Here is a 16185-nt window from a genome sequence, read left to right as displayed (position 1 = left end):
TGGGTATAGAAATGGTTCATTCTAAATCATTCTTTTTACCTGGAAGAGGAAATTCTTTGTACTCACACATCAAGTAAGTTTTAAATATATGTGTATGTATATGTATACATATGCATACATGTGTGTGCATATATTCTTTATTTTAAAACCAAATTCACTGCCATTGAGTCAATTCTGACTTATGTTGAGCCCATACAGACAGGGTTTCCAAGATTGTAAATCTTCATGGGATCAGAGAGCTTTGATTTTCTCCCAAGAAGCAGATTGTCCTTAGCAGCCCAATCCACAGTGCCATCAATCAAGGTTCCATCTCTCTCTCTCTCGGTCTATCTATCTATCTATCTATCTATCTATCTATCTATATCCACCTAGAACTGTAACCACCTAGGTACTTGACACGCTAAAGATGCCTTGAAGGAGAGAGCTGGCTCATCCTGAGGCCCAGGCACAGGTACTCGTAAGAGCGGGAGCCCTTCCCCAAAGCCCATGAATGTCACAGTGCTGCTCCACTTGGGCTTCTGTGCCTGGATGCATCTTTCAGATGTACATTGAGCATTCCTACTGAAGGTTTTCGCTATATATCCATGCTTTTATACGACAAATTATATGAGGTCGCACACACATAGGAAAGTGCTGTGAAGAGGGGAATTAGACAGGTCAGGAGGAAGAGCCGAGGATGGTTTTCTTTTCAGGTCCATTGGTATCTTTTGAATAATAAAGCATGAGAATGTATTGCCCTTCAAAATATGTCCCCAATGGTGAGATAAATAAATAATGAGGCTTTTTCTCTGGAAGGGGAGTAGGGAACTTCAGAAACAGCCGTTCTGTGGTTCAAGTGATAATGTTATAAAAGCCGTGATGTCCTTCCACCCCACATGCTTTTTTCAACCATGTCTCAATTGTTATGTAGTCTTGAAAATATGGTCACAATTTGTTTTCTAGGTAGCGTTATAGTGTGTTTTCTACCAGGTTCTTGCTGGTCCCTCAGCGTCTCCTAGAACGAACAAGGCCATCTGTGGGCAGCATGTTCATAGCCACAGTTTGCCAGTGTGCTAGTCCGGGTAGACTAGAGACACAAATCCATAGACACTAATATGTGTATAAGAAAAAGCTTTATATACAAGAGCAACTGAATATTGAGAAAACATCCCAGGCCAGTCTAGATCAAGTCCATAAGTCTGATATTAGCCCATATGTCTGATACCAATCTATAAAGTCCTCTTCAGACTCATCAAACACATGCAAAGATGCCGAATGCAGGAAGATCACAGGCCAATAAATGTCAAGTCTTGTGGATTCAGTGGCAGTAGAGGCATCTCAGCTGTGGCAGGGTCTCCACGTGGTTCCTACAGTTCCAAGGGCACGGGCTCTGTCAGTGTAGGGCCACGTGTCTTGTCAGTAGAGCATCTCTCAGGGAGTGAGCAGACAGAGTATGTCTCTTGCCTCCGAGGAGGAATACAGAAATTTCCCAGAATCCTCAGGAGGCCATGCTTGATTGGCTATGACCCGATTGACAGACTAGACTCAACCCTTAAACTCTTAATCCTCTCAAGTCCCAAATTGACACCAGACTTGGCCTTGGGTAAAACACAGTGCCTTTCATTTGTGACCAGAGTGCAGTAAACGAGAGTATCTTAGGTCCCTTCCAGTAATAAAATCCTATGATTCCCTATCTTTCCCTCAGAGGGCTTTTTTCTTAAATCTTTATCATTCAGTCTTTATGTGTCCTAACAACATTGTGGTGAAGTGGGGTGTGGGTGGGATTATGAATAAGTTGCTTTCTATAAGTTAACAAACAATTTTCATTATGGATGTACATTGATTCTTAAACAAAATGTTCAGGCCATATCTCACAGGTGTCCATACCCTATACAGATGAAGGAATGGAGGTTCAGAGATGAATTCCATTCTTAGGCCTTGCAGTGAACATGTAGAAGATTTTTTAAAAAACTCACTGCCATTGAGTCAATTCTGCCTCAGTGACCCTATGGACAGAGCAGAACTGCCCACAGACGGTTTTCAAGGCTGTAAATCCCTATAGGAACAGACAACTTCAACTTTCTCCTGCTAAGTGGGCATTGTGTTCAAACTACTGACCTTGTGGTTCGCAGCCCAATGCTTAACCTACTATGCCACCAGGGCAAAAGAGGTAGAGGAGTTGTAAATTCGTTCCTTTCTGAAACAATCTTGTATTTAAAACAACCAGACCGCAAGATCAGATGTTTGAGAACAGTAAAATACTTTCTACACATTTTGAGGCTATGATTCCAGACTCAGTAGGTCATTCCCAAACCATACAGCATGAAGCAGGGTTAGTCTGTATTGAAGAAGGAATGGTGTACCAGAGGGCCGGCATCCTTTGAGACACATGGGCAAGAGTACTTCCCTGGGTAGGTGCCCTTAGTTACCTGCTTTATTTCCCCAGGGACCAGGCCAGCCTACGATATCAGCAATGAAACACAAAATACCATGTCTCCTCTTAAAGACAAATTTATTACCATAGTTAATATCTATTATGGATTGAATGGTGCCCCGCCCACCCCACCCACCCCACCCCCAAACACACACATTGTAAACCCTAACCTCTATGCCTGTAGTTATAATCCCATGTGGAAAGAGGGGTGCTCTTTGTCATGTAAATGAAACAGGATTAGTGTAGGGTGTGTTTTAAGTCAATCTCTTTTGAGATATAAAAGAGATTAAACAAGCAAAGTGAAAGAGCCAGAGATGGGGTGGGGTGGGGAAGAAGCCACTGGAAGATCACAGCCAAAGCCTGAGACGAGGGCCTTCCTCCACCCGCTGACACAGAGAGGCCTTCCCCTGGAGCCACCGCCCTGGATTCTGCCTTCAAGCTTCTTAATCTGTGAGGAAATCAATTTGTTTGTTAAAGTCACCTATTTGCCGTATTTCTATTACAGCAGTACTAGATAATTAAGGCAGCCTCCAAGTTTAAAATTTATACAAACAAATTAAAAAATACATCGTCTCTCCTAGTCACTTCAGCCAATCAAACTCTTCCCCCTGTGATTCCTGTCATGTATGTGTGTGTGTATGCATGCTCACATACATGTATACATACACACACCTATATGTACAGGCTTTAGAAAGTTCATGGAAAAATTTCATTGTCTTTTAATAATTCAGTTTTTCTATGAACTTTCAAAACTCCCTCATATAGAATTTTTTTAAAAACTGGTTGTAATCATAGTGGAAATGTGCATTTTAAAGTATCAGGAATCCAAACTTTCATAATAAAGAAATCTAAAATGTAATAACTATTTTAAGATTATTTTCCTTGCCCCCAACTGAATTTTCTTGTTGGTTTGTTTCTGTTGAATTTATCTTTATTGTCAGATGTACAAAAACTTTACAATCTGTTTTGTAAGAGATTTTTTTAAAGTACCATAAAACAGGAAATGCCATTACTTTTGTAAGCTCTACCAGGACTCCCAAACCCAAACACTAAGAAAGGTTGGCTCTGGGGATCTTTTCAAATTCTCTGTCTTTGGGTGGTTAAGCAATAGCTCTGTCTGGCCAGAGCTGAAACGACAGGCTACAAGATCTTCCAGCTTTTGGGACCCTTGATTCTATGGCAAGCCCTGAGAGATAAAGGAGTCCTAGTAATCAGAAAGACAAGTCTGTCTGGGAAGAAATACGGCTGGAGTGTTCCGTAGAGGCAAGGATGGCAAGACTTAGTTTACTCCTCTTACATACTTTGGACATGTCCCCAGGAGAGCCCAAGCCCGGAGGAGGGCTCTGGTCAAGCAGAGGGGCAGCGAACAGAGAGGAAGGCCTTCAAGGAGGTGGACCCATGCAGGGGCTGGAACAAAGGCTGGGCCACAGGAACAATGGTGAGGGAGGTGCAGGCCGGGCAGCTTTTTTGTTCTGTTGTGCATGGGGTCCCGATGGGTCAGAACTGACTCAATGGCTCTTAACAATAACAACAAGTAGTCATACACTAGAGCTTGATGGAGTGTCCGGATGAAGGCTCGGAGGGAGGGAGCTATGGAGATAGCCTAGGTATGCCTGGGACTTTATAGTTTGTGCTGTCCTACGGAAAACCGTGGTCATGGAATGAGAAAAGTGAGGGCGAGTCACGGGACTTTGACCTTGTGAGTGTGCACTGTTGAATTCGGATGGCAGCTGCCTCTTCAGGTCCCCTCGACTGCAATGACAAATAGGTGAGAAACTAAATAGTAATTTGATGGCTCATGATTTAAGAGATTTAATCTTGGCTAAAATGCTGAGGACGGAGCAATTCAGAGGTTCAGAATGACTGAATCGGATTGTTTTATTAAATTATTATTTGAATACCTTTTATGTTGTAGCCCAAGAAAATACGGTGATGTCCCCCGGACTTTCGGCCCCATTTCCCCACATCAAACTTTATATCTATTATGCTAGTACCGAATTATTCTAAATCCATTTTAACTGTGCATATGATCTATTCCCAATGATTTCCCATCTTTGCAAACCTGTTACACTCCGGGTTTGCAATCCTGTCAAGAACTCCGTTGTAGCACGCTTTTAAAAACCTTATCACTTGCGAGAAAAAGTGACTAAAATGACCTGAAAATTGGTAATCGCATATGGCTCGTGCTCTGAGCAGAAAATTCTCCATTTGGGATTTTTTTGCAGGCGTGCCTAACTAAACTGACCTCTGCTCCATGCAGGTAAGCTGCCAGAGAGAGAGAGAGAGAGAGAGAGAGAGAGAGAGAATCAAGTGTCAGACGCCCAACGGGGAGACCCTTTTGTGGGATTTCTTTTTTACCTTTAAGCAAATCACTTTTGGGGAGTTTCCACGGCAGTCTACAGTCCAAATCCTTGCCAGGAGATTACCCCTTTTATCGCCAATTTGCCAAGCCCCACTTTCCAAAAGCCCTCGTCGGAAAGAACTTCCTCCCTAGTGACCTGCACCCCCCCACCCGCCCTCCAGCTCGTACCAGTCGCTTTCAGCGCCCCCCCCCCCCCGCCCCAGCTCGGACTGGCTCCCCTTTCTCCCGCCCAGGATCCAGGTCCCCAAACACTTTGGGAGCAAATTCAGCCCCCTTGGCCCGCTTCTCCCGGGTCTGAACGAGGCGCTGCGCGGGGGTGCAGGTGTGGATGGGGAGGGGACTGGCTTTCTGGGCCCCCTGCAGCGCCCGCGCCCCCCGCACCCGCCGGGAGGTGTGCAGGGGAGGGGCGCGCGGGTGGGTGGGCCCGGCGGTGGGGGAGGGGAGGGAGGGGAGGAGTGTGTGCGAGAGCGTGTGTGGCTGGGGGAAGCCATTGCCTGTTTAATAGTTGCTGTTGCTGCACTTCCGCTTCTCTCCCAGCGAGCGAGCGAGCGAGACACGAGTGGCCAGGCCCAGCCGCAGCCGCAGCAGCAGGCGCCGCGGCGGCACGGAGGAGCCAGACACAAAGAGAGGTACGGGGATCCCCCCGCCGCCCGCCGCCCCCCCGGGCCTCAGGGACACCCCTCGCCGCCTCCGGGACCCGCGCCGCCGGGGCCGCCGGCCACGGCGCGGACCGGGGAGCGGGGCTGCCCGGAGGGCTCGGGGAGCCCGAGGGGTCCGGGGCCCGCCTGCGGGGGATGGGCAGGGACCCCGGGCCTCGTGGGGTGCGGGGACCGCCCCGCGTCGGGGGGGGAGGGCGAGGGGGGCATCGAGGCTCGAACTGTCAGCGCCGTCCCCAGAGCCCCCCGCCAGGCACCTACGGGGCCACGAGCGGGGGTGGGAGAGTTGGGGGAGCCCCCTTTCCCCCCCCCCGGGGTGGGGGCCCGCGGGGTGAACCCCTCCCGGGCGGACGAGCTCATTGTGGCTCCTTCCCTGAGGAGGCCGACCTCCCGTCCCCCCTCCCCCCAGCCGAAGCCCCGACCTCCCAGGGGTGGCCCTGGGGCGTGTGCTCGGGACCCCCGCCCTGGCCGCGGCCGCGCAGCCCCGAGCGGGGTGTCCGGGGGCCGGGCGGCGGGGAGGGCGCGGCGCGCGGGGAGGGGGTGGCCTCGGGCCTCGTTGCCCCTCTCCCCTCCCCCACCCGGGCACTCGCTCCCCGCCTCCGCCCCCCATTTCGGCTTCCTCTCTTACTCCCCTCGCCCCCAAACTCCTCTCCCCGCGCCCAGCCCCGCAGGCTCCCCTGGCCACCGCCCCCAGCCCCCCGCGACCCCCGGAAAGCTCCCGAAAACAGCCCGAGGGCGGCCGGCGGCCGCGATCCGCCCTCCTCGCCCCTCCGAGGCGCCCCCGCGCCCCTCCCCGGCCCGCCGCGGCCTCGGCTTCCCCCCTCCCTGCCCTTGGGGGAGCACCGAGGGGCGAGGGAGGGGCCATTTTCGTCGCTCCGGATCGCCTCCCACCCGCACCCCCACCCCCACCCATGCCCCTTCCGCGGAGCTCAAGATAAACAAACGAGCCCAAGCGTCCGCTTGGCCAGAGCCTTGGACCCGGAGACTTTGAGAAGCGAGGGGGGCGGGCGGGCGCACCCCTGCCCGGTGCCGCGCCTGACAGCACCTGGTGGACACGGCCTGCACGGCTTACGGGTGTCCTTTTCTTTCCCTCCTCCTGCAGGGGCCGTTTGCGGGGTGGGGTGGGGGGTTCGCTATGTCGGATGACGATTCGAGGGCCAGCACCAGCTCCTCGTCGTCGTCGTCCTCCAACCAGCCGGCCGAGAAAGAAGCGAGCACCCCCAGGAAGAAGGACAGCAAAGTCAGCATGAGCAAAAACTCCAAACTGCTCTCCACCAGCGCCAAGAGGTAACCTCTGCTTTCCGCGGGCCCCCGGGTGCCACGCACCGTGTGTCTCGACCCCGCATGGTGTGTGCGCCCTTAGAGAGCAAAGCGTGGCCTTCGAAGCCCCTAATTCCCCTCCCTTGCTTGTTCTTTTAACCACGGTCCACGTGCAGCTGCGGTGGCCTGCCTCGCTCCCCTTTCTTGCTGAAGTTTGGACGGATCCTCATTATTCTTATTATGAACCCCCCACCTTTGATTTCACATCACTGGTTTTTACTCAGCACTGATCTTGGACCCTCCCCACGCCGTCATCTCATTTCTTGATGACCAATACCTGCCCAGGCACCCTCTGACGTCCGTCTCACCTGTTGCACATGGGATCTTTATTGAATAGTGTTTGCTCCAAAGACTGCACGAGGAATAAATGCATCGATGGGATAGAACGTTTAGGAGGTGGAGAGAGGATTTCTGGTGGAATTTAAAGGGGTTTTTTTGGTTTGGAGAGTTGAAGCAAATGAATGAAGCCATAAATGATGGATATTGTAGGTTTATTTGGGGGATCCTCTCGTTTTTCTGTTTACGAGCTTCAGTGTACCAAATTTAGGGGCGTCTCGGTCTTTTCAGGATGGATGTTCTCTTCGGTAAAGCAAACCAAAAAACCCACCTTTTATTTTCCAAGTTGAATTACATCAGTGGCCCTTTTTCTTTACTCTTTTGTGGCTCTGGGGAAAGCGACTTCTTACCTCTTCATCTTTCAGTAATATCCTGATTCTCGTGACCCTCAAAATAACCAGTTGCAGTGTCTGGGAACTCCTGGAAACCCTTTCTTAAATCCTTCTGCTGTCGGGTAGACAGACTGATCTTCAGTGGACATCGGAGGAAGACGGAATGAAAGTCAAGTGGTGGGTTAGCTAGAAAGAAATGTCCTTTCTTGAAGGCACTGAAAATAAAATGGAGCATGAGACTTTAGATCTCTCTGTTCAGTACCAAGTCAGAACTGGGAGTTCAGGGTTTTGTTGCTCTTCCTGACTTGGAATTTGGAAAGTTAGAAAAGTGCTGATGGAGTAACTTTTTATTTTAAATGGTGTGAAGATGCGAGTTGAGCGTCTTTGCGGGATTGTTCTCATTTCCAAAGGGTTGGCTTGATTGCATCTTAGTTCCCTGGAAGCCCTAACCAACCCTCCTGGTTGTAACTGTGCTGATTCTCCCAGAATCCTGGTAACTAACCCTGCCCACTTTGGCTAGAACCTTCTTTAAGCTCCCCAGGGTGGCCTCTGGATTCCCTGATCCTCACTTCGGTAGCCTTTGGCCTGACAGCTAAGACAGGTTATTTGGTTTACGTCATTAGGTGACTTTACAGTTTGCTTGGTGTCTGTGCAGTGCATGAGTATATTGGGGATGGGGGGGCGGTATGAAGGCACAGGGGTCAAATGAAGTCTGTGTTGTGTCAGCAGATTATAGGGAGGCGTGTTTTGCACTGGACAAAGCTTGTCTATTTATGCCTAAAACTATATTTGGAGAAGTTTGGGAAATAGATAGTAGGTATAGAAAATGGAAGGTAGGAAATTTCTAAGTAGGATTTTGAACTATAAAGTCACTCTGTTTTTCGCAGGGGGTGGGGGCGGGGGCAGTAAATTTCGGTCCCCGAATGTGTCTTGCGGACAGTGGCTATCGTATCAAACCAGAGCTCAGGTGGCGCAGCTGGTGAAGTGCTCTAGAAATGCTTTGGAGACCAGGCCAGGAGATCTGCTTCTGAAAGGTGACAGCCTTGAAAACCCTGCTGAGCACACTGCTGCTCTAGAGTTGGAATCCACTCGGTGACAGCTGACAAGACCAGGTCAATCAACAGTACAGGTGAAAGAGGAGAGGGTTGCGAGCGTGTCCAGCAAAGGGCTTCAAGAACATCGATGTGTGGCTGCTCTGTGGAAACTGTATTGGTTTGGAAAGTAGGTGCTGCCTGTTGAATTGGAAGAGGCGTGAATGCCAGGAGATGGAGTGACTGCGATGCCCAGGTTGGCAGACAGGTTGCTAACTACACATTGGGAAGTGGTTTCTAGTCCAGGTGCAGAGGAAAGCCCTGGCTGAGTGTGGTTTAGAGAAGAATAGCTGAGAATTCTTATGAATGAATTATTCTTGCACATCTTTTGCCAGTCCTGTGGAAATGATGCAGATGCTTATTTTAGACAAGAATTGGATAGAGCTGTCTTTTAAGGCATTAAAGAAACCGACTATTTTTTAGAAATTAAGTTGGCAAGGAACAAATAAAGTCATTATGCATTTTCCTGGGTGTGGTGGTTGAGAAATTTTTGTCCCTGTCTATAGGTCTTAATCTATAGTCATTCTAAGAGATGCAGGGAACCAGTGTACTGAACTTTCACACCTCACAGTAGTGAGTAGACCACACAGATGGGTATGTTTTCAGAACCGAAATGCTTATTGATTGAATTTAGCAGACTGACACAGTAAGATAAAGAGATCTCAACAGAGATTGGGAACAAAGTCCTCACTAAAGTTGAACAGATTTGTAGGGGACAGGAAATGCCCTTAAATATGAAGGCTAACTTCCCCAATTGCGACCTTTAATTTTAAATTTACTTTAATGGGAAAAAACCCAGTGCTGTTAGAACACTCTTCTCATGGCACCTACCAGCCCCTTCTCCCTTCTACCCGGAAAACCTCTGACAATAGAAAGTAGCCATTGTAATAGATTGCTCCGTGTGTCTTAATTGTTTACTCTAGAACTGCCGGTGCAAGTTTAAAGTTGTAACAGCCCACCCTATAGGGCTTTAAAGGATAGGAGGGAGGTTATAAGAAGCCTTGCAACTTTGCTGTCTTAATTGATGAGCTAGGCGCCTAGGTAAGCTGGAGACAAAGGCCGGGTCCAGGGCTTGGTGGGAATGATGTGGTGGCCTCAGCCCTGGCGAGGGGGGTGGGGCCCTTTGTGACACGGAAGGTTGGGCTGGAGGGGGCAAACCGAAGTGGCGGGGTGTGGGGGGGGAGTGTCCGGTGTAGGATGCCCAGGGAACCGGGCAGGAAGGAGGCAAACCCAGAGGGAAGTTGGAGGACCCCCGGTGGCGCGGAGAGCGGGGTGGAATCAGGGCCAGAAAGGTGGGTCACCAGTCAATCGAATGCTAAGGACCGTGCGGGGTGCACCGGGGTGCAACTGTGGGGTGCACCGGCCCGGCTAGCCATAGGGCCGCATGGGGCAGTCTGCGGAGCTGCGGAGCTGGGGATTGCGGGGCCGAGGAAGGAGCAGGGAGGGTTGGGAGGCCTCCCTCCTGGCGCCCTGGGCTTGCACCCGCTTCCCTCCCCCCGGGGCGCGCGCATGGCCTGCGGGCGGGCGGGGGGCGGGGCGGGGCGGTTGCGGCGAGGGGCGGCGGAGGCAGGAGGCCCTGGAGTGGCCGTCGGAGGACCCACCCTGCATCCGAGGCAGCCCAGGTCACCCACGATGGTGGGCAGGTCCGTCGGGGCCACGCAGCCAGCGGCCATGTTGGCCTCTCACCAGGGACTCGGGCTGGGCCCCTGGGGTACCACGAGGGGGGGGCGGGGGTATACCTTGCCGGGGTGCAAGCCCCAGGGCCGGGTAGCCCCGAGGGACAGGGAGAGGCCGCAAACCGGCTCGTCTCCCCCACCCCCCTTCCGTGTCCAGGGGCGCAGGGGAAGGTGAAGTGCCCCAACGCTCTGAAACAATTCTGGGAATCGGTCCTCGCGGGGAAACCAGGGATGCCCAACTGGAAAACTCCCAGGAGGAGGACAGCGGTGCGAGGCAGGAGGGAATCCAAGCTCGATGCTAACAAGAACCACATGTGCCTGACTCTGGACGTGCCTGGTCCCCGTCCCCGCACGCACGAATGCACCTGTGGTAGCCGTTAGATTAGGAGCCTCACCTGTAACTGCTGGGATCCCGGTGCCCTGATGTTTGTCTCTCTCTCTCTCTCTCTCCTCTAGGATTCAGAAGGAACTGGCGGACATCACGTTAGACCCTCCACCCAACTGCAGGTGCGTGTTTCCCTCCCCGTGACCACCTTTTACAAGCTCCCAACGCTGCCCAGGGTCATTTTAATATGTACCAAGAGTGGCTGGTGTGCTTTTGGCTGCTTGGGGGATATTCATATAAAGCGACAACTGAAATTATCCACACACACCCTCGTGTTTTGAGCGGCGGGCCTCTGGCAAGCTGAGTATTATTGGAAGCAAAAAAGAAGTAATGGATTTTATTGGAGTGGACATTGACATATATATAAATCAAAACTGTCAAAAAACCGCAGATTAGCTCTTGTCTACTTGTGGCTCTTTAACGTACCATTGAGGATGATCTAAAGTTTGTTTGCTAGATGCTTAGGTACGTTTTGATTTAGAAAATGGCTATTTAAATCTCCCAACTCCAGCACTCTTCACCTTGGAGATGGGAGAGTTGAATCACCCCCTGGATCCGGAAGCATGCCTGTGTATGTAAATTGGGGGTTTAGGTGTTGAGATTTTGGCAAGGAATGACTTGGGGTGATTGGAAAAGGTTTTGTGTTCAAATTTCTTCCCTCAGACTCTGGTGGGTGTGCGTTTCAGTTTCAGCGCAATTTGTTGAAAACAGCTTTGAAAGATTTAGGTGCACCTTGCGTGTTAAGAGAGTTCTTTGCTGCCTGTGAGCAGAGGTGGAGACTGACTACGCCAACAGGGGTGAACTGAGAGAAGAGCTCTCTACTCAGGGAAGATGAATTGCTCAATTAAGTAGCTCCTCTAGTTTAAATTTACATACTAATATTTAACTCTAAGTGTAAAGGATTGGAATTGGGATGGTATGTGAGATTTCAAAATAAGTTAAAATGTCTAGATTGAGATGGGAACTGCAGACAAGAAAATACAAACAGCCTTACTAAGTTTGAAATGATGTGGAAATATGAGGTACCCCAAAGAACCTCAGAATTATCCCATCCCCCCAAGCTAAGTATTTAACTTTTTTTACAGAACAACCTTATCACCTTCAAAGTGCTCTTTATTATACTTAATACATTTGTCAAGCCTGCGATTCCATTCTTGCTCGCCTAGCAGGAAAAACGCATATTACAAGAGCTCTGCCCATCAGCTTTTTTTCTGATTTGGGTTTTTTTTTCGGTACCCCCTCATACTCAGGTTAACAAGCTAACTGAAATATTTTTGTCACTAACTGACAAATGGTGGGGGGCACTGAACTGTCAGAACTATAATTTACATATTAAATGCAAACCTTTAAAAATCACTATTTCGGCAGCATACGTTTTGCAAGTGTTTGATGGGTGATGGACTACAGTTTTTGTGTGTAATGTCATATTCTTTTAAGGGAGGTCATTTTGAGTTTGAAATGATGCTAAACATTGTAACTGAGCCATTTAAACCGTCTCGAGGCTGTCCTTCGTGGTTAATATAAATACAGATTGTTGAAGAGGTCGGGGAAGTGGGTTAGGGTGAGTACTATACATGCATTTTTATCTTTTAATGGACCATTTGTTCAAATGGAAGGCTGATACCCTTGACTGTGTTGAATCCATGGGCCTTGCCCCCTTGATAGACCCGTGTTCTCTGTAGTTTTGCTACTGTTTGGTTTTGTGTCTCTTATGAATTCAGATAGATCTAGCTGATCAGATTATCAAGATTTTAAAGCAGAGTTTCAAAGCTAATAATTATTAGAATCTAAATTTTTATTGTCTGATGCAGTAAAATCAGATTGGAAATTATTGACACTTTTAGGAGATTTTTATGGGATTTATCACTTTAAGGGGGAAAAAAGGGACTGCGTTTCCAGGTTGGTTTCACACCATTTTATCTTAATTCCTGGGTAAGATTCAAGGTGAGTTCATGGAGCTAAACCCTCTTGGATGGTATGCCTTCATGGTGAAACCCTGAATGGAACCTGCGGTCGGGAAACACCCAATTCCATGGCCATTTGGGGAGGGGCAAAATAAAACTTCAGTATATGTAAACATTTTGAGAAAAGTCTCTTATGTGCATAGGAACACACAGTGTATATATATGAATGTGAAAATACTATCTTGTAGAGATAAAGGCGGCTTTTTTTTCTGAAGACATTTTTGCAGTGAAGCTGGTGAAATAAAGGTGAATTGCAATTCTTTTGATTGGCTTCCTGCTGTTACTGGCATAACGTGATAGTAGCTCCAGTATTGTTTTTTAACAATTTTTTTATTGTGAATTGGGTGTGGGCTTACATTATATAGGGCATTCACTTGGTACTTCACAGTTTAAAGTACTGAGCACCCACCACCATCCAGCCCCCTCCCCCCTTCGTCTAAGTGAACAGCTGTTGACCCTCAAGCTCATTGCTGCATCTTCCCTCCCCCGCCTGCTGGTGACTTCCAAAATCTTTCCTTTGGTGTGAAAGTCATTTTCGTTTTTAATAGTGGTCTCATTGCAGATACTAGTCCTTTTGTGATTAGCTTCTTTTCTGCTATATCACGTCCATCCGTGCCGTGATGGCTTCCCGGTTTCGTCACTGTTTAAAGGATGCGTAGTCTTCCATTGTGTGTGCACCAAAGTATCCTTTTCCATCTTCTCCTGACAGGGACTCAGCGTGCTTCCACCTTGCTGCTGAACAGGGCTGCGGAAACATGGGTGTGTGTATGTCTGTCTGTGTCGTCACACAGACTGTCTGCTTTAGGATAGATACCCAGTAGAGGGATTGCTGGCTCATGGGGAATTTTTCTTCCCTGTTGTTTGTCCCAAGTATGCTTGTGTTGGTATCTTATGGGGCTGAGTTATTTAGTATGTCGATGCCCTTTCGTATGAGAGAGACTTTTGTTCTTTAGAGATGGAAATGTTTGGGCTACTTTCTGAAGTTAGTTTTTCAGTTAGCACTTGAGTGACTTAAATGGTATTTTACATGTATGCATGTTCATATTTTGCATAACTTTCTACATTACACTTAGCATAAGAACTTTAGCATCTATGTGACTTCATTAACTGTAAGTTAAGTTACATTTTCAATGTGTTAAACTATTTTCAATTCATGTGGCTTATGTGTTAACCTTTTGTAGGACTACTTTTTTTCCCCACTTAGTATCTATGTGGTTTTAAGTTTAACACTAGGTTTACAGATACTTCTTTTTCTATGACAACATTTTATTGTGCTGACAGTATAACCCATGATGGAGCTCAGAACTGGATCACCTTTTTCTTCTGTCTCCTCAAGCACAAATGCTTCCATCTCCTCCTGGGCGACATTCTCTTAGGTCTGCAGTTCTAAGAGACCCACCACCTCTGGGTCCCTTTAGCTTCTGGAAAGTTGGTTAGTCTGCCCACCATAGCCGCCCTGCCTCCTGTCCTGCCATTGCTCTCCCTGGACACACAGAGGATCCCTGCCCTTTTTGTGTGTCACTCTGTGGGACTGGTGCTTGCCACACTTAACAAAGTTTAGGAACATCCACCATGTTTACGGGAGCGCCACAGCCCCCCCCCCAAAAAGCCTAAGAAAGCCTATGGACATTTCTCAATATCCTTATCTGTGGACACATGTCAAGTTGACATGTGGACAAAACCCCACATTTTCTTTCAAAACCAACTTATTTAAAAAACAACATAACTTTACACTGTCGACTTATACATGCATCTATATGATGCTCAAAACTGAAAACTCACCAGTGGATTTCTGAGGCTATAACTGTTTGTGGACCCAGAAAGCTCCGTCTTTCTCCCTGAACTATTTTGTTTTGAACTATTGACCATGCGGTTTGCAGCCCAACACATAACCACTGCACTGCCACCAGGCCTCCTATGTACTACTATATGTGAAATGTATTGAACATTATACAGCGTTTGAGATACTGGGTTTGACGTATCCTAAGAGTCGCTGGGTGAATCAGTAGGACAGTCTCTGCTGCATTGTTTGCCTTTACATTTGGTGTTTACTTGCTAAGATTATGTTTATTACTGAGGTAACGGTTTCATAAATGAAACCAATTTACTGGTATGAATACTCCTTTTACGTACGAGTCGAATTGATGCATATCCGTAGAGGTAGGTATACTCCACAGAATTTCGAGGTTAGAAAGGTTCGAAGAAAATGAATTTGGATATACATTTGTCTTGTAAATGGATAAAAGTTGGCATAAATGGCAGGAGATAAACCGTTTCTGTAATTTTTCTTGAGGAAAATGAAATGTGTCAAAGTGACCTGTCCCATAAACCTTGTGTTAAACTCATTACTATGAATACTCAGTACCTGGCACACAGAAGCTTCTTAATAAAAGTAGCTGGGGGTTGTGTCACTTGAAGATGCACTTCTTTATGTTCACTAATACTAGTACTTGCCAAAAATAATTAGATTTGAAGGTACTGAACTTAAAGACTTCACCTGAAATGCCTTTTCTAAATTTATGAAAACACAGGTACTAAGTTAAATCTTTTCCTTTGTGTATGGTGTTGAATAGGTTTTTGTGGAATAAAATGCAAGTGAGCAATGATTGGCTGAAAAGTATTTAAATGAGTATTTAGAAATTTATATAAATTGCTATATAAGTAAACTGCACTTTTATTCCTTTGAGCTGTTTGGAGATAAACATAAGTATACATAAACACAGAGGTGAGGGTGAAGTCAAAGTAACGCTACAAAATCAGAGAAACCTTTATTGAGCAAAGATGGCAAAAGGCAAAGCGATTGTTTCTCAGCACAGCCTTCATCTAGGCGGGCACACTTCTGAAGGTGATAGTTCCATCTCTTTCCCAAAGAATTCTTTCATCTTCCATTCCTAACATGCCAAACCAGCCTTTGGGCAGCAACAGCAAAACCCGCGGTCGGTCGTGTGGGTGGAGTAAGAAATTCTGGTCGGATGCTCTTGCTCCCCTGGCAGGATCCGGTGCATGGCTGTGCCACAGAAAGGGTTTCCTCAGGGCCACCTGCCTGGCCTTTTCCTTGCCACTGCCGTTTGCAGTTTGCTTAAAACGAATTCCTAGTAAGGCCCCCTGCCCCTTGGAAGGATCCTGTGTCTTCAAGGGAAAGCTACCAGGATGATCGCCCTTGGAATCCCACCGTCGTTGCCCTAACCTTCTGAGCTAAGCTCTCCTCCTGAAGTTGAACTTGGCCGCTGCTCGCCTCACAGAGCCACTGTGTAGAGGGGACTTTTGTAAAAAGGCCTCTGAAGAGACGAAGACAAGTATGTTCCTGAGAGAACTTGGTCTGCAGACGGTCACTGATTGTGGAGACGTCTAAATATGTTCTGCTTGGAATAAACCGTGTATGAGCGGGATCCCTAGCAGCAAGACTTTTGACTTACCCTAGTTTCTATATACCGATGAAATGGCCTCTCTCACTGTTCAGTTGGCTGGCTTCCCGCTCCCCCCTTCCCCCAAATATAATTTGGCTGTATTTTGGGGGCCAGAGGGGTGAGGGAGGGAGGTTCAGCTATTGTAATGATCCCTAAAACATGTTCTATCGTGGATTGTAAAAATTAGGCTTTTTCGTTAGCTGGTGAACTCTGGGCATCTAGAGTCAGCTGTTACTTATAGCC

The 16185-nt window shown here is 48.0% G+C and overlaps 1 protein-coding gene across 1 annotated transcript in view; it reads left to right on the top strand.

The window, feature by feature from the left end:
• Positions 1–5264: 5264 nt before the first annotated feature.
• Positions 5265–16185, top strand: part of LOC142445379 (ubiquitin-conjugating enzyme E2 E1) — an 80675-nt gene continuing 69754 nt past the window's right edge. Inside the window, exons 1-3 of the mRNA XM_075547162.1 lie at positions 5265–5404; positions 6534–6718; positions 10643–10693. Coding sequence (XP_075403277.1) covers positions 6567–6718; positions 10643–10693 — 203 coding nt within the window. The 5' untranslated portion in view covers positions 5265–5404; positions 6534–6566. The remainder of the gene's footprint in view (positions 5405–6533; positions 6719–10642; positions 10694–16185) is intronic.

This window comes from Tenrec ecaudatus, chromosome 4 (assembly GCF_050624435.1).
Source record: "Tenrec ecaudatus isolate mTenEca1 chromosome 4, mTenEca1.hap1, whole genome shotgun sequence".
Taxonomy (NCBI): domain Eukaryota; kingdom Metazoa; phylum Chordata; class Mammalia; order Afrosoricida; family Tenrecidae; genus Tenrec; species Tenrec ecaudatus.
This window is presented reverse-complemented; position numbering and strand designations above follow the sequence as displayed.